Source organism: Arctopsyche grandis, chromosome 13 (genome assembly GCF_051622035.1).
Source record: "Arctopsyche grandis isolate Sample6627 chromosome 13, ASM5162203v2, whole genome shotgun sequence".
Lineage (NCBI taxonomy): Eukaryota > Metazoa > Arthropoda > Insecta > Trichoptera > Hydropsychidae > Arctopsyche > Arctopsyche grandis.
This window is the reverse complement of record NC_135367.1, coordinates 1,834,487-1,858,322: the sequence shown is the minus strand read 5'-3', so window position 1 is coordinate 1,858,322 and position 23,836 is coordinate 1,834,487. Positions and strand designations below refer to the sequence as shown.

The window sequence follows — 23,836 nt, the reverse complement described above, 5'->3', positions numbered from 1 at the left end:
ACTTATACATTACACATAATACTATCAGTTATATATTATATATGCAATTAAAATTTGATGCTTTTATTTTTTATGGCCGTTGAAAAACGTTTATATGTAACTTTTAAATCGGGCATGAACTTATGCAATCTTCTTTATGTATGTATGTATGTACATATATTTGGGCGGAGATAAGTTCATGAAATAAACTTAAATAAAGGCCAAAAACTGATTTTTTTTAAATCATCTGTTAGTTATTTTTTTTTAAGTTTTCTCTATAAATGAAAATAAATGGTCAGTAAGTTGATATATTTTTGAAATCTACATATGTATCAATCAAATCATTTAGAATTTCCGCCCAATTTCTTAAATATTTATTTATTATTATGCAATTTAGAGTAAAATATTTAACATACGTATGTATGTATATACAAACATATGTATTTATGTATATGTACTGTTATTTCTATTGTCAAAAAAAGAATCACGAGAGTTAGGTCCTTTGCGTAAAACCATTTCATACTGATAAAGAAAAATGAATTATTACATACATATATGTATGTACGTATGGTTCATATATTGATCGTGGTATATATATATATATATATATATATATATATATATATATATATATATATATATATATATATATATATATATATATATATATATGTATATATATATATACATATATACATATGTATGTATATACGTATGAATGTATATACAAACATATGTATTTATGTATATGTACTGTTATTTCTATTGTCAAAAAAACAATCACGAGAGTTAGGTCCTTTGCGTAAAACCATTTTATACTGATAAAGAAAAATGAATTATTACATACATATATGTATGTACGTATGGTTCATATATTGATCGTGGTGTATATATATATATATATATATATATATATATATATATATATATATATATATATATATATATATATATATATATATATATATATAAATGCATATAGTGGTCCTCTTATATATTAAAAAAAAAGTTTAATATTACATCAAGTTAAAATCTTACGGTCGAATATACATAGAATGAGCATTAAAAAAAACTATTACATGTACGTATGTATATCTCAATATGTTTGTTTTTTACTTATTCTTGTAATACTTAAACAAATAATTAAAAATTTACAGCAAAACGAAGACCTTTCTAATATACGAATAATATATATGTAATTTATTTAGGAATTGAAATTTTATTATATAATACTGATTCCATCTGGCTTCGCTCGGTATTTTTAAAATGAATCTAATAGTTACCATTCATTTGTTTTTTTTTTCCATTAAATTTATATGAATCGAAAAAAATGAATATTTCACGACAGCCAATCAGAAACGAATACACACAACGACCGCCATATAACCGATTAAAATCCTTAATTTAGACAATTCTTTCGCAATATATTTCAAAGCTTCATAACTAAAATGAATCTAAATGAAAATCAACCATACTATAATGAACTATTTAAATTTTCACTTCATTATGTACATAAACAACTCATTAAGAATGTCGCTTGCATTTTGGCAAGAATTCCTGCACTTTGATACGGAAGTCGAACTATTTTTGCATGGCATTGCTTAAATGTTGGCAGGTGCATCTCTCTGCATCGTGCAGTTTCCAATGAACCGTCTATGTTTTATAGTCGCCTGTTATACTGTGGCTCTTTACCTAAATATATATGTATTTATTTACGTATTTATATGCACGACGGCTCATGCTCGCCATTCACGGTATTTATACTACAGGAAAAAGAATCTGGGACGAAGGTCGAATTTACGAGGGTGCTCGTACTAACGATGTGTACATCTTCTGGGACACGTCATTTCATCGCCAGGGTATATTTATAATACCACTTATGTATGTGGATTCTTCTAATGAAACCCGAAATGTTTACAAGTCCATTGAAACAAAAATGAACATATTTTTACATTTAAAATACTAGGGACGTTAATTTAAACGCATTGAATTTAAAAAGATATATAAGCCAAATATCTAAATATGTACCTGCAAATGTATGCAGGTACATATTTAGGATAGAATATAACGATCTGATTACATTTACCCGTAATAGCCATTAATATCAGTAATGAGATAAACCTCTACCTCTAATTTATTTTGAAATCAATACTTATCTATGTATGTAACTTGTCTACTTATAAAATGGCTGACTACCCATAATAATTTGCAATTATTTACACCACGTTCTAACTTACAAATAAAGTCTACCGATAATGGCGATGTTCAATTGATTTTTTTTGAAAACAATGAAAATTTCATAAGCTTGACGATTACTTTGGGTTCAGATACACAGAATGATGATATTTTATTGTATCGATATAGATTTGACAGTGATTCTATATTTGAAGATATGTATGAAGGATAAACTTGTCAAACAATGACATGAAGACACGCCTGGACACGTCCAACCTAGGCAGGCCGTGCCGCACTTTTGAATATGTTCTTATCATAAATGTTCCCTAGGGCATAAACAGACAGCGGTTGACGTTATGCATTGTTTTTTTTTATATATATGTATGTACATACATGCATATAGTTCGCGAATGTAGGAAAAATCCGACGACGACTTTCCATGGCTTTCCACGGCTTTCCACTGTGTTTCTCTCTATCTTAACGTGATATTTTACGATCGTATTGACAAGAAGATCACAGTTATAGATACCTGTGAGACATTAGTGTTATATTTTAATGTATGCGTGCACTATGACAGACCGGTCAATCATCAGTTATTTTGTTCTTATACACTGATCATTAGGGTACATCGAAAACAGCGAATTTTGAAATTTTGTAACGTCTCTAGTTAGAAAAGATGTTCTGTAACAATGCGAAATCCGTGAAAAATAAATAAAAATACTAAAAAAAATATTTTTACTAACGCCAGCCCATTCAATTTTGTGAAAATCGTGAATTTGACCGATTTTCGAAGGGTTTTTTTAAATTCGGACTCAGTTTTAGTAGTTTATTTTTTTCAATTCGCCTCATCAAATAAATGAAATAATTTTACATTAAAAATGCTTATATAGAATGCTTCTTCATATTTCTAAGAAAGGAAAAAAAATCTGAAACTTTGTCGCGTGTACTTAAAACGCCAGTATTAACGCGTCTCCACTCCATTGTCGATGTTCCTTTAAACATCGTTTCTCCCCTTTACTATTTACTAATAATGATAATATTCTGAAATAATTTAATATTTTTATCGATTTAAAAAAAAAAACACCTATTTTTTTTTAATTTTTCTTTTTTTATATAAAAATCGATGAAAATAAATAATTGTGTATGAAAATTATCAAAATCTCACAAAAAAAAAAAACATCGGAGATACACGGAATTAGGGATTGCAATACCGGTATACCGGTTTACCGGTAAATCGTCAAAAGTTCGCCATCACTAAATATTGGTAATTTTCCGAAACTATTTTATCGCAAATTAAGTACATATACAGACATATATGTAATTACATAATATTGCATTAAAAATAGATGCAAATCAAATATTGTGAATTAAGTTGTTTGAATTTTTTTTATTTTCAGTATTACATGAGGCTATATTAAATTGATAAATTCACTGGCAACACAGACCAACCAAATCGTAATAAATGTGATCACACGGTTGTTTCAATCTATGATCTAATCTTTCAAATGGTCCAAAATTTAAATAAATAAATATGATTGGTTAAAAATAAAATTTATTTATTATTACGAATTTACATTAATGCAATTATACGACATTATCACCTGAGATTTATTTTTATTTATTTATTATTCAATATATTTTAACGTTTTTAGGAAAAGTAATCACATACAGCTATCATCTAATCTACGAAAAAAAATCCAGTATACCGGTAGTAGTAAAATTAAATTATTTACCTTTTACCGGTTTATGAAATTTGACGGTAAATCGTAATCCATACACGGAATTTACATTGACGTGTCACTAAAATTGGTTTTTATATTAAGTATTTTTACAAACATTATTTTCAAAATTGATCAATACATATTATTTAAAAATAATATCACAATTTCATCTATGAATAAATAAAATTTTCATATATAGTTTATGTCAATGAGTTTTTAATTCTGATTTCTCTACGAATGAGCTATTGAAATAATAGTATTCATGAATCATAGCCAGTGTTTATACTATTATTCGACAGCGATTGTAATTTCTAGAATTGAGAATTTCCATTAGATAATACCACATGTTTTTCTATAGTTGTATTCGTAACAAGTAAAGGCCTCTATTTAACCGATCAGTAAAATATTCACATTTTGATCAGTAAAAAAAAACATTTGGTAGGTAAAAATAATGGATTGACCAGTGAATATAATAAATGATCAGTTTGTATAGATCAGTTGCTATGCGATCAGTTATTAAATAGAATGATTAGTATTTAAATGCTATGAGCAGTAATTAAACCAAAATGATCATTATATAAAACGATGAAGTAGAGCCAATGTTGCCATATCGGATCGGCTGTAACAACTCAAACATCGTTCATAAACAAATATTGACCCCCTCTCCGTTTTCAACCCCCTCAGTCCTCGTCCCTCGCTCCAGGTTAATTTCAGTCTCACTGTCTCAGTTCTTCCGTGTGTTAAATTAATAAATACCGACCCTAACAACCTAATCTCAAATGAATAGGGCCAACCCTAACTTAACCTAACCTAACCTGACCCTTAAATAAACAAGTGTTGGCTGCTAAGATCTAAGATGGGCGACGCGCTATCAGCCAACTATCAAAATTATAATTTATTTATCACTTGTATAATTAATTACTGATCGAACAATGAATCTTTACTGATCATTTATATTATTTAACTGATCACTTATTTAATAAATTACAGATTATTAATCTTAATTTTTATTACATACCTACCTCTTCTTACTTCGCCTTACGATTACAATTCCTTTATATCATTACATACGTACTTACGCGGCCCAAACCTCTCAGTAATATATTTAATTACATTAGTTTAAGCCGGGATCATAATTTTGATTGAAATCCCAATCATTGAAATATTTTTGATTGAAATCCTAATTATTAAATACCACACATTTTATATATTGTTGCGTATGGTTGGGTGGAGGATCCAAGTAAAAGGCCAATAGTCGTATCACAGCATTTATTGATGATTAAGTAGATACATGCACTGTCACTGCTCCGTCCAGACTGACATGATTTCGCCTACGTACCGCCTTATAAGGGGTAGATCTCTCAGGACGTCTAATCTGTTTACCTACTGTATAGTCACGTATTCGGATATGTATTCCCACGGTATGAGAAGTGCAATCATTGTTTAGCTTTCATGCACTTAGCTTGTCGCTAATCCTTAAAACCACTTACCCCGGTCACACGGTCTCTCAGGACGCTACCCGGCCTAATCCGATCGCAATTACTCGGCGGCTCTGTTTAGTATACGTTACAATATTTATAGATTATACTATCGTAGATTTGTTTTTGAAATATTGTTTAAATTGCGTTTTTATTTTATTTTATAATAACGCAATAAAGATAATTTAATATATTATCCTTATTAATTCAAGTACATACTATCAATAGAATTTTTGAAGAATAGTCAAAATATTATTTTTCTAAGTGGAATTTTATTTCATTCTCGTACAAAGACAATTTAATATATTATCCCTATTAATTCAATTTAGATTCGTGTAAATACGAGTTAATACTAGTACGAGCTTTTAGCTCGAAATTTTACCGATTTAAAATTCAGCACACTTCCAATGAACCCTTTTAAACGAAAACAAAAAATAGTGTGGCCAGAATACTATCCCAATAAATATGTTTCAATAGAAAAAACTCAATATGAAATAGTATTAACAGTGGAAAAAAATCCCAAGTGAAAATTCGTACTTTTGACTTTTGATTTGAACTGGACGACTACTTAGAGAGATTTGAAAGCTGAAAAGTACTACAAATGAAAGATAAAATACCCGACTATAGATTCCAATATTCATTTTGAACAGTTAATTGACAGATTTTGAGACATCGACCGAACAACACCAAGATATAGAAAAATCGCGCGATTTAAAAAACACATATCTCCGAATCTCGAGCCAATCAACATTTTTTATTACCATATTCGCGTTCACTGGGCATAGATCTATAAGAAAAGTCAAATTTCGTCTCTGAACCATTTTTCGTGTCGAACAGTGTATTTAATTAGTTCATGATTGCGTATTCTCGTATCCATTCTATTCATGAATCATGCGTTTGATTTTTCCAAAATGCGTTTATTTTTTAAGCTCGCTGAATCAAAAACGATCTGTTGATGTTATATCTTCAAAATATTTTCACTATATCGCCATAAAAAGGGGGCAAGTAAATTGGAAGTTCGCCGTATAAACAAACGCGTGGATCCAAACAACATTAGCGTGTGGCTGAGTTTTTTCAGATCGTTGCGAAGAAGATGCTTCTTTATATGAAGCTTTTAAGGTTGATTTGTTATTTTTTAAAATATTATATACCGTTAGTCAAATGAAATGAGGCGTTGAAAATCTTACCATCCCCATTCATTTATTTATTTTAGTTGTACGCGTAGATACTTCTTAATGATGTATTTCGAAGCTCGGTCAGTTTTTTTTTATAGTTTGAATTTCTTCAGACATTCAGACATTATTTCTACGTATTTGAACACGTGGGTTGACTGTGATTTACATTCTGAATATTTTTTGCTCGTATTTACATCAAAACTATTTAACATCTATGAAAACATCGCTTTGTCTCGCGATTTTTTTCTCAAGCATTCTTTTAAACGCTTGCTTTGAAATATTTCGAAAAATGAACGGAATATTTTTTCTGTTAATTAAGTGTATTCAATTGTTTTTTATTATGTTTTCAAATAAAACGCGTATTATTTTTTTTTAGTATTGTTTGCTTGCGTGTCGTTAGATTAATTATTACTTACTGACAAAACGATTCAGCGTCGGTACGCTTTTCTCAGATGCTATTTTTGAATCGGAAATTTTGCGAATTTCCACGGATCTGTTTTCCTAGCACAAACAGTAATCTACGTTAATCTATTTTAAATTGAGTTTCTTTTTTTCGAGGCGTTTTTTCGTTAATTTAAAAGAACCGAGCCGAATGCGAAATTCGAAAAAGTTTCCCGTATGAAACTTTATCGCAACATAATTTATCATATATTTATGAAATATACATAGAATAAGGCATTGCATAAAACAGAGTCTATTTTTATTTAAGTTTAACTTTTATGTCACGATACTGTAAACTTAGTAAGGAAAGATGAACAGTGAAACGCTTCTGTAAGCAAAAGTGTATATTTAAATGGGGAAATGTTCCTACTCCTAAAACGGGGTTAGTTTTCATTAAAATAAGCAAATGTGTCCGACATAACAGTTTAAGAATTTAATCATTTCTAAGCCCGCTTTAAAGTTCAAGGAATTTGACCCTTAAAGCCCTCAACATGAGGCCACCCCCCCCCCAACGAATACAGTCTAAGAACGAGACGGTTTTTCATGAATATCGCCCAAGAACAACAAATTAATCATTATTGAAATCAATAAAATTTTATCAGAAACGTCCGTCAGATCGACTTGATGACATCTGGTTTTCAGATACGCCTTTTCGCCCCCCCCCCCACTCATTTTTACATATATACAATATACCAGGAAGGCCTAGCAGGCCTTCCTAATACAACACGCCTTCCTGACCAAAACAAACATCTTTATACAATTTTTAGAATAATTTTAACAAAGCATCATACAGACATCTATAGATGAATTTTGACAAATTTTGGAGCATTTTTTTTTATATAAATTGTCAAATTTGGAGATGTTGAAACTCTAAATTTGTGGATTAGTTTGCATCATTTTATACGAATTAGCGAAATTCAAGATGCTGATAAATCGAAAATTGTGAGAAATGCGTAATGGTTGCCAATTTGTAGGAACCGTTTCAATGAAAATCAGATAAACTGGCAAACCCTGATCGATCTGGAGTCACAAACCAAGGTCTGACCAGGAGAAACCAGTGGGATTCGAACCCGTGACCAATATGCTCGAAAGCATATATGCTAACCACTAGTCCACGCTGCTGGCTTCGTCCTAAACACTAGTCCACTTAACTTCACACGTTACATAGTTGTAAAAACTGCAAAAAATCTCATATAATTTATTTGACGAATCAAATTTATATAGTACTAGCGGCTTTACCCGGCTTCGCTCGGTATTTGTAATATAAACAGCTTAAACATGGCGAATCTAATAGTAAATATTCATTTGTTTTTTTTTATTAAACTTTGATTTGTTTTCGAAGCTCCCAACAAACCTTACATACAAAGTCTCTTTCGAAATTATATATTAGACTATTTGTTTTACCCGGCTTCGCTCAGTATTTGTAGTATAATATAAGCAGCTTAAACATGGCGAATCTAATAGTAAATATTCATTTGTTTTTTTATTAAATTTATTTGAATCGAAAAAAAATATATATCAAATCGTCATATAAACTGTTTTGCTTACGAAATTCCCCCCCGGCGCCCCCCAGGCCTTCGCCCCTGGCGCCCCCCGAATCTTCACCCCCGTCCCCCGTCCCCATGTCATGGAAATTTTAACTTGTTTTCGAAGTTACCAACCAAATCCCATGCAACAATATTTTCTTACATACAAAGTCTCTTTCGAAATTATATATATATTGCAAAGCAATATTGAATTATTTCAAATACAAATCACATATTTTTGTAAGTTGCACTTTTGGCGTGCTTTATCTCACGCACATCCGATTTTTTCACTTACATTTTTGAATAGATTCTAGAATCTACTCTAAAGATATTTTATTTTATTTTATTTTATTTTAAAAAATCAATACCACAGAGACTTGACAGGTTGCCCCAAAGCGTCAATGTGATTTTAATACAAATAATAAAAATCATAAAAATTACAAAAAAAACATCATAAAAAAAAATAATAAAAATCATAAATAAAAAAAAAAAAAACATAAGAAAATAATAAAAATCATAAATAAACAAAAACATCATAAAAAAATAATAAAAATCAAGTAAAAAATATGTACACAAAATAAAAACAAAGAAATAAGATTGAAAAATTTATATCGTGCTATTTAGGATGTGTTCCACCAACTCAACATAACTGGCATCGAATAGGTCCAAGTATTGTGCCAGTAAGTTAAGGAGTCGAACAGCTCTCGAGAGGGGGGAGTTCATGAGCACGTTTGATTTAGCCCTAATTGGTAAAAATATATCATGTTTTCTTAAAACTCTACGATTTTCCGGGGCCCAGAATTTTAGTTTCTCCAGGATAGTGGGATTGTGAATCTCTCCTCTAAGTAATTTTACGAAATGTTTCCCAAGAAATAAATCTCTTCTCTTTGCCAGGGAGTTGAAACCCAAAGATCCCAAGACAAAGGCACTAGGGAACAGATATGGATAAAATCCAAATGTTTTCAGATATAAAAATCTAAGGAATTTCCTTTGGACTCGTTCCAACATTAGAGAGTAACGAAGTTGATAGGGAGACCATATAATGGAGCCAAACTCGAGCACACTGCGAACTAATGTACAATATAAGAGACGAATGGCAGTGAGCCCTAGTTCAGACGAATTACGGATTACGAATCCAAGGATTTTTGTTGCCCTATCACAGATATTCTCAATGTGAATGTTGAAACTCCAACTATTTTCGAAGACTATTCCCAGATCAGATATAAATAATTCTCTCTGAAGAAGAGAATCATGAAATTTATACGGATATTTAATAGGAGAACGAGAACGAGAGTAAGAAATGACCCGACACTTTAGGATATTGAAGGGAAGTTTATTAACATTAGCCCATTCATAAATAGAATTCAAATCCTCTTGCAAATAAAGAGCGTCAGGTAAATCAATTATTCTCTTATAGATTTTTAAGTCATCCGCATATAATAAAAATTTAGAATGGTGAATAGAAGATTGAATATCGTTGATAAATATTAGGAATAATAAAGGGCCAAGATTTGATCCTTGGGGAATCCCAGAAGTGGCAACATACTCATAAGAAAAGCAACTCCCAAACTTAACGAATTGACGTCGATCCTGTAAATAAGAAATAAAAAGACCAACAAGATTATAAGTAAATCCAATAAAACTTAATTTACTAACCAAAATTTTATGATCAACTTTATCAAACGCCTTCTCAAAATCAGTATATATTACATCCATTTGATTATTACAATCCAAAGTGCTGGTTATGTCATTAGAGAAACATAACAAGTTGGTAATAGCTGATCTGGCCGGACGAAAGCCATGCTGCTGATCAATGAGCATACTTTGAAAGTGATTAAAAATGTATCTGTGTAATATTACCTCAAACATTTTGGCTGGCGCTGACAAGATAGTTATTGGTCTGTAGTTCCTTACACAAGATTTATCGTCCTTCTTATGAATAGGAGTTACTTTAGAGCATTTCCATAAATTGGGGAATGAAGAGTTCCTTAGAATTAAATTAAAAATGAATTTTAAAGGTTCTAAGAGACTAACCTCACATCCTTTTAGGATGTAATTAGGGATGGAGTCAGGACCGGAAGAATAAATATTTTTTAACTTTAGAAAGCCATATTTCAGATCGGAAGAGTCAAGATGATTAATCGCTAAAGTGGGGAAAGTAAATTCCGAGTCATTGGTAGGTTCCATGGAATCAGTAGGATTATTGAAAACTGATTTAAAAAAGTCGGCAAATCCATTAGCAATGTTTTGATCACCCTCTAACAATCCAGAATCATTGTACATAATGGTCGACTTTACACGATTTACACGTTTAGAATTGATGAAGTTCCAGAATTTCTTAGGGTTTTTAACTATGGAACTTTCACAATCAGCTACATAAACATTATATGCATTATTAATTAATTTCTTAATTTCCGTACGTAAAATACGGAAATTATTTAAGATAAGAGGATTGCTCGATTTCTTCCAGAGTTTATGTGTTTGATATTTACTTTTTAAGAGATTAATAATTTCTTTAGTAAACCAAGGCGGATAAATCCTTTTACTCGTCACTAATCCTTTCAACCGAAAACAATCATTAAAAATAGAATATATAATGTCATAGAAATTAGAGAGGGCCAAATTAACATCTTTGCACTCATAAACTCGCTCCCATTGACAATTACAAAGAATATCATTTAAATATTTGAAATCAACATTTGTAAATAACCATCCATTTAGGACAGAGGTATTAAGACAGTTATTTATTAAACGAAGTGAGGAATAAGTTATAGTTAATTTTAAATGAATATCAAGAGCAGGATGATAGCTGTCTTCAGGAACCAAGGAATCAACTGAATTTGAAATAATAATATTCTGACAATCTAAATTTGTTAATAGAAAATCCAACATGGAATTATTAAAATAGTTTCGAATAGTATTAATTTGTTTTAAGTTGAATAAAGATATAAAAAAATTAAGGTCATCAGGAAAACAGTTAGAAGAATTCAGATTAAAATCTCCAGATATAAAAATGCGACCATTACTAAAATGTGAATAATTAGATATAATTAAATCAAAAAATCGCTTATAAATATTTGGTGGAGATCTTGGTGGAAAATAAATAGTACATATGTATATAAAAAAAGGAATGTTAACAAATCTTAGTTTTAGCCATACACATTCATGAATGTCCTCAAGATGACTAAGTCTTTCAACCGAAATAATATTTGTATTTTTAACTGCTAGAAGAACACCACCACCTCTGGCAGATCTATCATGGCGATATATATTGAAACTGCTGTCAAGTACTTCGGCATCATGTACAGATGAGTTTAGCCATGTTTCAGTAATAGCAAGGACGTCAATAGATCTAGAAGCGGCGTTGTTGTAGAATTCCTTGAGTTTTGTATTTAAACCCCGCACATTTTGATAATAAAGTTTAATGTTACGGGTCACGGTTTTGGGCAATCGGTTTCGAAGAGATTTTTTTGAGAAATAACCATTCTCTTATGCCAGTACCTATAGGCCAAAATTCAGGATTGATAATTATATTAAAAGTTTCAGTATCTACACTAATTTTAAATGACGAGCACATGTCAGTTTTAGCAACCTGAGAAACGTTGATTCTTTTATTTTTAATTTTATTTAATATGAACTGTTTCACAGTATCACAAGTGCAGTTATTTGCCAAATTAAAAACGTGTACATTCTTCAATTTCGGAATAGTGGCCACCTGTAAAGTTTTATCAGGTGCTCCAGATCCACGAGTGTATGGCAGTCTCCCGGAAGAAGTCCCAGCGACCTGACTGAACGAATTTGAAGGATCTACAGTAGAAGCAGAAGCAGGAGCACAAGAGACAGGAACATAATCAGATGTTGAAGCAGAAGCTGATGTAAGTGTAGTTGAAGATGAAGATGGCAGAGGTGAAGCAGTAGAAGATAGCGCTGCGACCTGACTGTAAGATTTCGCAGGTTTTATAGGAGAAGGAGGAGAAGCAGAAACAGAAACAGTAGAAGCAGAAACAGTAGCACACCCAGGAGTAGATGCTGAAGCTAAAGCAGACGCGAGTGAAGTTGAAGCTGAATAAGGCGGAGGTGAAACGGTAGAGGATGCCGCTATAACGTCATACGGGCATCTGACAGGTGTTTGTTTATGTACTGTAGTATTGTTACATTCAGTTGACAGTGTGGAGAGTTCTCGTAATGTTACCTCGCCCGATTGCAGAGTTGTAGGTTCAACAAAAACAGCTGGAGCCAGAGCTGCTGGAAAGGGACGACACATCATCCTCTTTATTTCACCGACATCAGTGTGGATAGTCTGGAGGGACTCCACAGCGATTTTTAGCGAGGCCATGTTATTAAAAGCGACGCGTGCGATGGATACTATATTTTTAATTTCGTCGCTGATGTATCGCACCCTGTCCTTGGTAAGGACATTGGCACCAGATCCTTTTTTTGAAAGGTCCGCGAGTATTCTCTGGCTTATAGTAACAATATCCTCCATGGTAGAATGCGAACGATTTAACACGTCCAGACACAACGATAGCACACTCTCTCTCTCTCTATATATATGTATATATATAGAGAGAGAGAGAGAGAGAGAGAGAGCAATCGGTCCAATCTAAGCAGAGAGTGTCGTAAAAGCTCACAGTGAGTCTGGGTTTATAAAAGGAACGGCGAATGAAAAGGATAATCAGATAATAGAAAGAGGTTCGTAATCCGGGCATAAAAAAGAGGAAACAGGGTGAAAATGCGACAGTTTATTCGCGGGGCACGTAAGGGCATCTGGATTTGTTCTGGCGGTAACAAAGCCTCTATTCTGACGTTTAAACAAGACGGCTGTCTACTTAAGTACATAAATTGAATAATAAAACAGCTTTAAACGTCAGAGTGTATCAAATTGTTGGCTGACGTGAAAAGCGACGTTCCGTTGAAAATTGAAAATACAGAATGTGGCTAAAATTTTTTATAAATATTATATAATACACTTTCAAAACGATTATCTATTATCTATTGAATATACATACATACATATATTCGGAATACATATGTATGTACATAGTCGAACTCGGCTATTGCGAGGTTTATTTCCGTTCAATAGTCTAACTTTATTATTAACTAGTTGTTTTACCCGGCTTCGCTCAGTATTTTTAATATAAACAGCTTAAACATGACGAATCTAATAGTAAATATTCATTTGTTTTTTTATTAAATTTATTTGAATCGAAAAAAATATATATATCGAATCGTCGTCATAGAAACATTGTTTTGTTTAAGAAGCTCCCAACCAAAGATACTTACATATATACATATGTACGTACATACTTGCACAATTACATACAAAGTCTCTTTCAAAATTATATATTAGATTAGATTTAATTGCACGACGGCTCCTGACCTCTATAATAGAAAACGGCTTTCTATTGTTTTTGTTATTATTCTACATATGTATATCTACATATATTATTATAGATACAAAATAGTGGAATAAGAAAACTATCCAATGATGCTCAGACTTAAGAGGGCTGTACACCCGAAACCTTAATTTTGTTACCTTTCCTTTCTTCGATATATATATTGAGTGTATGTATATATTGAGTGAATGCGACAATATATATCAATATATACATATATATTGAGTGAATGCGACAGTTGCGCTTCAACCAGATAAAACGTATTTTAAATTGACAAAATCGAGGTTTCGTATTCTACTATTTTCTCCTCCAAAACTTGACCAATTTTTAAAAAAATTTCATCATCGTTATGAGAAAGATACTTTCTGTGCATCTATCGGCGTATTTTTTTTAAATCGACCGTTAAATAAGCACGCTGGACTCGTTTCGTGGGTGTTAAAAATAGGCGATTTTATAGATGTTTGGCGGCTCCTAGCTCATATAAAAAATAATTAATCAAAAAAAATAAAACGATAGATGCACCCCAATGGTGGATATCCATAGCATATTAAAAAATAATTTCTCTAGTGCCATAATTGAGGAAGGGAGAAGTATAGTACGTTTTAATGGACAACGCGCTGCTGTCCAGCCCTCTTAAGTTCCCAACCAAAAATACTTGCATACACACTTATATATATACATATATGCATACTAAGTCACTTTCGAAATTATATATTAAGATTACTAGTGTCGTGCCCGTTGATTTCAACGGGTGGCTTCGGAAAGGAATTGATGCACAAATTTAAATAAAATTATATATAAATATAGTGTAAGGAAATTTATAGCCGCGCGCGCGTACATATTAATGCGCCGTTCACCCGTTGATGAATGAATGTTTGTTGAAATGATGAATGATTGTGTAGTCTCTTTCGAAATTATATATATTAAATTTTCAAACAGGATTCATTCATTCAATTAATTATCGGAAAATAGTACTTCCAAGCACTATAATAATTCAATAAAAATAAATTAAGTCGAAGCAATATTTTTTAAATGTAGAAAAATTATGACTGGAAGTCGAAAGGATAATTCAACTTTGCCGAAGTCAACACTTTTCTTTCCAACTCACGGCATACATACATAAATTGTACATAAAATTTTCTCGCAGAAAAAGCACAAAACTTTAAATACTTTTTCAGGTTGAGCTTCCGAATCCCGCGTAATCCCTTCTTTTCAGCATTCGCAATATGAAAGAAAATATATCACTTTGCGGATGTAAGAAAAATGTACGCAAATTGAGAAAAGTCGGCTCCACATATTGAAAACCCACATCTGTATTTACATACAACATTCTTACGTTCGAACGCTGTTTTTTCATTTATCCGATCGTGTAAAAAGAGTCTTAATCCTATTTAATTTACAGCGCAGCTTGTTGAAAGTGACATCGAGAAAGCGTGATATTGAAAAAGACATTTAAATTAAATTCCCAAACTATTCTTAGTCTTTCCATAGCATGAAATTTTAATGAACACATCATTTTGATTACCATCCAAGTTTCATTATGCGTACATACGTAAGATATTCATGTTTATTTTATTGTTATATCAGATATCAGTTAATTTTACAATATTGATAAAAATAAACTACATATGTACATACATACATAGATTAACCCTCCCTGACCGAAGTGGGGTATGCAAGTGCCACAATTTTTACGTTTTTCGTAATAATTATGTGGTTTTCAAAGCTATACACCCTATATTTCTTGTATTCCTAGAATGAACTACAAGAAATTTATTTTAATAGATTTTTTTGTTGATTTAGAAAAGGGATACATCGTGAAAAAATACATTTATACATTTCTACGTTCCAAAGTATGATTTAAAGGCGGTAGCGATAAGTCATGTTTTTTACTGTTCGCTTGCATATTCTTATTGGTCGATGAATCAATACGAGAGAAAGAGACAGCTATATTTTCGTAAGCTATTGTTTTTGTCGCTTTTGGCGCGTGGTTATTGAGTCATGCAGTCACCTTTTGGCCTTACCTATGTGCGTTTGCATGTCGATGGTTGTCGTTATTTTTTAATACAAAAATAGTCAAAAACATGCTATAGGACTAAAACTTTTTTATGTTGATGTATAAAATGATTAATAAGATATATATTGAACGCATTTGTATTGAGAAAAGCTGTAATTTGATTAAAAAATACTGGGGTCTTACTCAACCCCGGTTCGGGACTCGTTCGATCTCGACGCTCCGTCCTTCAAAGGTTAAAGATAATTTAATTTAATATTATTTTTAGAATTCTTGGAAGATCGACTTAAATAAATATAAATTTGAAATCATATTCAAATAGTGGTGACAAACAATATTTCGTATAATTTTTGCCAATTTGATGTTGCAACTGTTTCAACAATGCACATACATGGTCAGATGAATTTCCAAACTCTAATTAGAATAGATCGACTAGGAGTCACAAATAACCAAGTCTAAACAGCAGCATGGCAGGAGTACTCCGAATAAATTCTCTTCAATCGAAGTCAACCCAGGACTCGAACCCGAAAACCTCTCGTCTATTAGCATTAATGCAACCACCGAAATCTATACTGCTGGTTATTATGCTAAAGAGCGATAAATTGGGAATGAATTTCACGTTTATATCTTCAAAACGAAGCAAAATACAGTCTGAAGTATATTTTCATTGTACAAAGACTCATATTATTCAATCTCCGAGACCATTGAATCAAGTGTGGACAAATTATACTGGCGATAAATTGCTTCTACAAGTTGTACAACAAATCGCATCGCCTGTAGCCCTTATTATGCATTTTAAAATTGTAATAAAAAACAAACTGGACGATTTAGTCATCGTTTTGTATTCCTAATTTTTTTAGAAACAGGACGTAAGTAATCATTATAATGACCTTGCATAGAATCAGGACTATATTCAAATAGTGGTAGCAAATAGTAGGTTGGTTGGTTTTTCCAATTTGATGAGTAACTGTTTCAACAATGAAGTCAGATGAATTGGAAAACTCTTATAGGAAAAGATCGGCTTATCAAAACGAATATTAAAATCTGAGCAGCAGCACTGCGGAAATACTCCGAATAAATTTTCTTTAATCAAAGTCAACCCAGGACTCGGGAACTTTTAGATCATTTGAAACAACCGAGCTATACTGCTGGCTATTGTGTTAAGGAGCAATAAAATAAAAATGATCTGGAGACAATGAATTGTACATTTATAACCTTGAACGTGAGGCAAAATACAAAATACAAAATACAATATATAAATATGTGTCTTTCATACATAAAATAAGTATGAAAGACACATATTAGTCTGTCTCCAAGACCATTACATCAAGTGTGGACAAAGTATACTGTCGATAAATCACCTCTACAAGTTGTAGAACAAATCGCAACGCCTGTAGACCTTGTTATGCATTTTGCAATTGTAATACAAATAAACTGGACGATTGAGTCATCGCTTTATATTCGTCCTTTTTTTAGAAACAGGACGTAAGTAATCATTATCATGACCTTGAATTGAATCAGGACTATAATACTGCATTCGTTTTTAGCAGATTTTGACTACAAATACCATATTTTATCCATTTTTGGTAATAAATAGTAGTAGTAGTAGTAGTAGTAGAAATAGCAATATTATAGTATTATTAATATAGATTAGTTTGCTTTTTCATACATTTAAAACATTGTTCATGTGGGTTGGATTTTTTTCGGATAACATATATACATATGTATGTCTAATTAATCTAATATATAATTTCGAAAGAGACTTTGTTAGTATGGAAATATATTTTTGGTTCGTAACATTGAAAACAAATCGGTTTCGATGACGATTCGATATATATTTTTTTCGATTCAAATAAATAAAACGACGTCTAGCCAGCAGTTTGGCTTAATGATAGCGTATATTTTTAGCACCATGCAATCACTGGTTCGATCCGCCAAAAACTGCTGGTTAAATTTGGAGGTTTTGTGACTACAAATCGATCGATTCTCTATCAGAGTTTGCCAATTTTATCTGATCATTGTTGAAACGGTTCCTAAAATTGGCACAAAAATCTTATGTATTATTGTGTATAATTTGTAAAAATTATGCACAAAATCTAAATCTATAGATGTCTCAATAATCATCTGTATTTATTCTGTGTATTATTTGTAATCATTGTGCTCAAAATCTAAAATCCATAGACGTCTTAATGGATTAATTCTGTACTTAAATTAATTGTTAAAATTAATACAACTCAGCGGATGACAACTCAGCGCATGGACTATTCAGCGCAAAATCAATTTTTTCAACAAGTTTCAAATGCGTTTTCAAAAACAATTACTGTATTGGAATTGGTCATACCTACATGATAATTTCATAGATGAGAATAAATTTATTTGATACTCTTTGTGCCTTGAAATATTATGCAAGCAGGGTTTCTCAACTAAGGCCGCAAAAATTTATTTTTAAGCAGGGTTTCTAAACCGGGCACAAAGAGTATCAAATAAATTTATTCGCATTTATGAAATTATCATGTATGTAGATATGACCGACAATTTCAATACAGTAATTATTTTTGAAAACGCATTTTAAACTTATTGAAAAAAATGATTTTGCGCTGAATTGTCATCCGCTGAGTTGTCGTTGCGCTGAGTTGTCGTGCCACCCTTGCGGCCGTATATACATATGTATGTATGTAATATAAAAATGTCTGGCCGTATATTTTATGTATGGTTTCGAATTATATAATGATCGTGTATTGAAAAATATATATAATTTCTTAATGTGTATAGTACACTCGTCGCTTTGGAGCGATCTGTAATTGCGAGTGTGTACTTTGATTGATTGAATAAAAATAAAAATAAATTCGCTCCCGGCCCCTGGAGGGCACCGGGGGCGAAGGCCCTGGGGGGGGCGCAGGGGGGGGGCGCAGGGGGGGGGGCGCAGGGGGGGGGGCGCAGGGGGGGGGGCGCAGGGGGGGGGCGCAGGGGGGGGCGCAGGGGGGGGGCGCAGGGGGGGGCCGCCGGATTCTGGTTTAATATATACTAAATCCAATATATAATTTCGAAAGAGACTTTGTATCTTTGATTGGGGACTATGTACGTAAACAAACCAATTTCTATTCGATATATTATTTTGTCGATTCAAATATATTTAACAAAAAAACAAATGAATATTTACTATTAGATTCGCCATGTTTAAGCTGTTTATATTACAAATACTGAGCGAAGCCGCGTAAAACAACTAGTAGTATATAAAATAATTAAGCCATGCGACGCTTAAATAATTATAGCACTAAAAAAACAGTATTTGACTCATTAAATCTCGTTTTAAACGTTGAGCAGCAGAAACGCTCGTTAATCATGCCACGGTTGACGTTTTCAAACAGATTTTCAGGTTTATGTTTGCCGTTAATTCAACCCCGTTAAATTTATTTATTTTTATCGTTTGACATAATTTTCCCACCTTGGGCAATGTCAGCTCGGTTAATTTGGATATTTTTTCCTCGGTCGTTTTGAAACCGATTCCCTTCGAATAGAACAAACAGAGCGTCAATCATTCGAATCTAGGAACGCATTAACGGAACACCCGTTTTTCCTCAGCGTGAAAATGTTATTTTTCGAGAAAACTTTTCCGTTCGCCGACGCGATCAATATATTCGAAAATTAGATTGGATTTTTTCCGCGATTCGTTTTAATGGAAAATTCGCATTGGAAAATGCTCGAGTGCTGATCTTACGGTCGGATGAGCAGGTTGATGATTTAGTTCACTCGAGATTATCTCTCGTGCGAATTTTAAGTGTTCGGTTTTTCCATTGAATTTTCATCTTGCCACGCGATACTCATCCGCCGGATTTCACTTACCGAATATTCTTTTTCAAAAACTTCTTCTTGGCATATACTTTTGCTTTGATACTAGAGCTTTAGAACACTCGTCTTAATTTAAACGCACTCAACATTAAATTTAATGCGAGTATATTTACATTACTTCACATAATTGGTAGAATACAATTTTATTTGAGTGTTTAAATAATAAGTGAATTAAAAACGTATGAAAATCTATGAAAAAATAATTCAGTAAACTTGGGGAGCTCTCGGTGCTTAGTATTAACGCAACACCGAGCCACGCTGCTAGCTAAATTGCATTTGCTATTAAATTTGGTATATTATCTAATTTCATTTTTACATAGATATACATATATCAGGAAGACCTAGCAGGTAGACCCCAATGTGTCTTCCTAGACTGTCTATGTTATAGATAATACATTTTTGAAATCATATTCACATAGTGGGTAGGTTGATTTTTGGCAATTTGATGGAGGAACCGCTTCAAAAATTAAATAAGATAAATTGGCAAACTCTGATAGGAAACGATCGACTTGGAGTCACAAATATCCAAATCTGACCAGCAGCATTTAAGATTATACTCAGAATAAATTCTCTTCGATCGAGGTAGGCTCACGTGATTAAACCCGGTGACCTTTCGGTGCTTAGTATTAACGCAACCACCGAGCCACGCTGCTAGCTAAATTGCATTTGCTATTAAAATTGTTTTCGTAATTCAGCGACTTGTATAATAAAAATGCTGCATTGTTTGTAATTGGCCAGGAAGGCGCATTGAGGTTTACCTGTAAAGCCTTCCTGGTATATATGTATGTTAAATTAATATATTGAGATTATCATCGTTTCTGTAAACGTCGATTAAAGACATATTTTGCATCACAATCTATAGTTTGTTTTAGTTAAGTATTTGATAATTGCAACGTATTGTGAACCCTACTCGGAAAATCGGAAAACTTGCATATTTCCATTGCTCTTAAGTGCTTTTGAAAAATCTTTTTCATCATAGAAAAGACGTATGAAAAAATCTTTCATCCGATTCAATGACATAAAGAAGATATATAAATAGGAAACAAAATAGTATATGTATGTATATAAACGCGTTTTAGTATTAAAAAATAATTTGACTGATACCATCCTGGTCTGAAGACATATCTCTTCAATCTTTTGGCTTCACTATCCAAGGACATATCGTCGCAACGTATCTAAATGAAACTTCGTCTGACACAGTTTCATCAACTAGCTTTCATTACTAATTGAACTATGTAGAATATCATACATTATAACACGTCAATTAGTTAGAACATCTGTCACTCGATATAAACACAGTCAGAATATACAATCTTATCAATAGTATGCTAGAATAACATTTCAGAAACGATAGATAACTCAGAAGTCTATGTTTTTGCAGCTCGCGTGCTGCACTGACGTGTTGTAACGACAGGTAACGTCAATCATCGAGACCGATCAGTTATTGTCTCAAAGTTTCAATGTAAAGCTTCGAACATGTCCAAGTAAAAAAATTACACCCATAAACAGAACAAACTGTGTACATTTTCAGTTTGATATCGTACAAAATAAGTCGTTTTCTATTTCAGGCATTGCTCGCATGTCGTGTCATTGTCGGAATCGTGTGCATGTTTTATAATCTGAATAAATACAAAAAGGCCTTTAACCCTTTGTAAGCGTATTGATTTTGAATACGCCGTACAATTTACAATACATATGTTTATTATTATTGCCAAAACCCTTTTCTAGAAATCGGCCTAAAGATACATTGGTATACGTGAATTGAGTGCGATTTGGATTTATGTATGTAAAGTGTGTCCCGTCAATATTTCAGACTGGTGACCCTACTCTGCGGGCAAAGCTCCAAAATATATACTTACTTTTGTTGAAATAACATTCTCTGTTGTGTCGCATACCCTAATTTTAAATATGGTATTCATTCCGGATTTGTTTACTTTTACGAGATATTAAAGTTTGCTTCGTTTTTTCGTTGTGAGTAAGATTTTATTCGGGGTTAGTGAAGTGTGGATTGCTATTTGGATATATCTAATTCAGAATTGGTAGTCAGTGCTCACTTATTTGATGAGAAAAGTTAAAGGAAAACTTGGAATTTTCCGTACAATGAGTTGCCCATTTTCTTTTTCATGTTTCAAGACTTTCAAATGTATTTTGTGTTATAGAAAATAATTGTATTAGATCGAAACACTTCATTGGCAAATATCATTGGCAGGTAATGAATTTTTTAAATTTAATTTTATCTTTAATTTATACCAGGAAGACCTAACAAATCAAAACGGAAAATCCCATCGATATATTGCACAATTTTTTACTGAACGTGACAATTAGCCATCTATAGGCCTGTTAAGACATGTCTAGAAACTAGGCCAATAGGAAACAGATAGTTTAAGGCGCTTCTGAAGAAGATCCGTCTGGAAATGTCTGACTTTCTAGTGATCCAACCCATTCCTAATCATTTCTATTGGATTTGATGTAACTACATACATATATTTTATTTTATTTATTTTTTTATCTTCAATTTATACCCCAATGCTTCCTGGCCAAAATCATTGTAGATTTAATACAAACATTATTAGTACATATAAATAAATATCCACGGAGACATCTATGGTCAAATTTGTAAATTTGCAGCATTTTATACTCAGCGAAATTCTAGATTGCTGAAAACTCGAGATTTTGCGAGAAAATGGGCAAGGTTGCCAATTTTTTGTCATCAAAATCAAATGAATTGGCAAATTCTTTTGGTTATTGATGCTATGAATTATTTTTTTTAGAGTAATAACTTTAACTATTTTGAAAATGCGAATACAGATTTTTATTTCTTCATAATTTAGTAATGTTTTCTTGTAATAAATTGACAAATTTCTCGCTTAAAAAAATACATATTCCAACATGTAAAATTTGAATAAAAGAAAATGGGTTCCACCTACATAATTATACATATACACATATTCAAACACAGATCATGAAAATGGAATTCATAATTCAATTTCGAAAAATATGACGGTGAATAAATTTTTGTTGTATGTTTGCCGACAATATACATATATACACATACATATATATAAATTATCAAAGATTTCCGGATAAGTTTTCTGAAAATTTGTTAGCATTGTTAATTAATAGCAGAAATATTTGGAAATATGTAGCATTGCCTAATGGAACTGATTCATTTGAGTAAGTTTTTGACATACTTTCATACTTCATGAATCTCTTCTTTAATATATAAGAGCATAAAAGCTACACAACAACAAGAATATATTGCTGTTTACTATCATTGAATTTTATTGGTTTGTTTTTAAATTATAGAAAAAAGATTCATGATACTTTATATGTACCTATACATTATGTACATACATACATATATAAAAGGGTGGGTTAGTTTCATTCAAATAAACAAAAATATTATAGTAAAGATCATATCAATCTGATAACAGTGAAACTTAATTAATAAAATGTATATATCGAATAATCTAAATTTAGAACCGAATCAGAATTGGTTACACCCTTCGTCAATATTTCACCCTTTCATTATTAAAAAAAAACTGCCCTACTTAATATCTACCATATATCATCGACAGCGACATTAGAAAAAATCATTTGTATTTTTTTACGCGTTGAAATCTAGCCAAGTCGTTTAAAAAATAAAGAGCAATTCATTCTTTCATCGCAATCACGCGAATTCTATACTGTCTTTTAAGTGTCCACATGTCAAGCACTTTATTCCAACATAATAATGTCATCTACAGCGAAATGTCCAATATCGACCATCATAATCATTTACAAGCGCCACAAATCGCAACGGTTGAATACGTCATCGCATAAATAACATCAGATTTACCCCAAGAATATGCACCCTTAATCTGACCCATTGTGAGGCCGATCTTCTATTATTAGAGATCACCATTTCATTTTCCATAGCCTTAGCTGCGTGTATTTGCTTTGCAGAAATAGCCTGTGTGGGTTAAAAATACCCCATAAGCGAACAATGGAGATTTGCGTGTTCGTTGGCCGGTGGCCAACGACTGTAGCACAATGCACTCTCACTCTCCTGGTTTTTATATGGAGGAAACTTCCATAATGTC

At 32.1% G+C, this 23,836-nt stretch overlaps 2 protein-coding genes across 11 annotated transcripts in view; one reads left to right on the top strand and one right to left on the bottom strand.

Moving 5' to 3' along the window:
- GluClalpha (glycine receptor alpha 1) overlaps positions 1-23,836 on the top strand; it is a 75,269-nt gene that overhangs the window by 525 nt on the left and 50,908 nt on the right. The gene's annotated exons all lie outside the window — the stretch shown is intronic.
- On the bottom strand, positions 9,095-15,248 carry LOC143921325 (uncharacterized). The gene is made up of 5 exons (XM_077444573.1): positions 15,228-15,248; positions 13,362-13,433; positions 13,219-13,320; positions 12,512-12,687; positions 9,095-12,433 (listed from the first exon to the last, which is right to left on the bottom strand). The coding sequence occupies exons 1-5, from the start codon at positions 15,246-15,248 to the stop codon at positions 11,923-11,925; spliced, it is 882 nt and encodes a 293-aa protein (XP_077300699.1). The 3' UTR covers positions 9,095-11,922.

Coding starts and splice junctions, on each gene's coding strand:
- LOC143921325 (XM_077444573.1), bottom strand. CDS start 15,248: ATGAAAAAACAGCGTTCGAAC. Junction 13,321..13,361: donor ACAATTTGATACACTCTGAC/GTTTAAAGCTGT, acceptor GTACTTAAGTAG/ACAGCCGTCTTGTTTAAACG. Junction 12,688..13,218: donor AACTGTCGCATTTTCACCCT/GTTTCCTCTTTT, acceptor CAATCGGGCGAG/GTAACATTACGAGAACTCTC.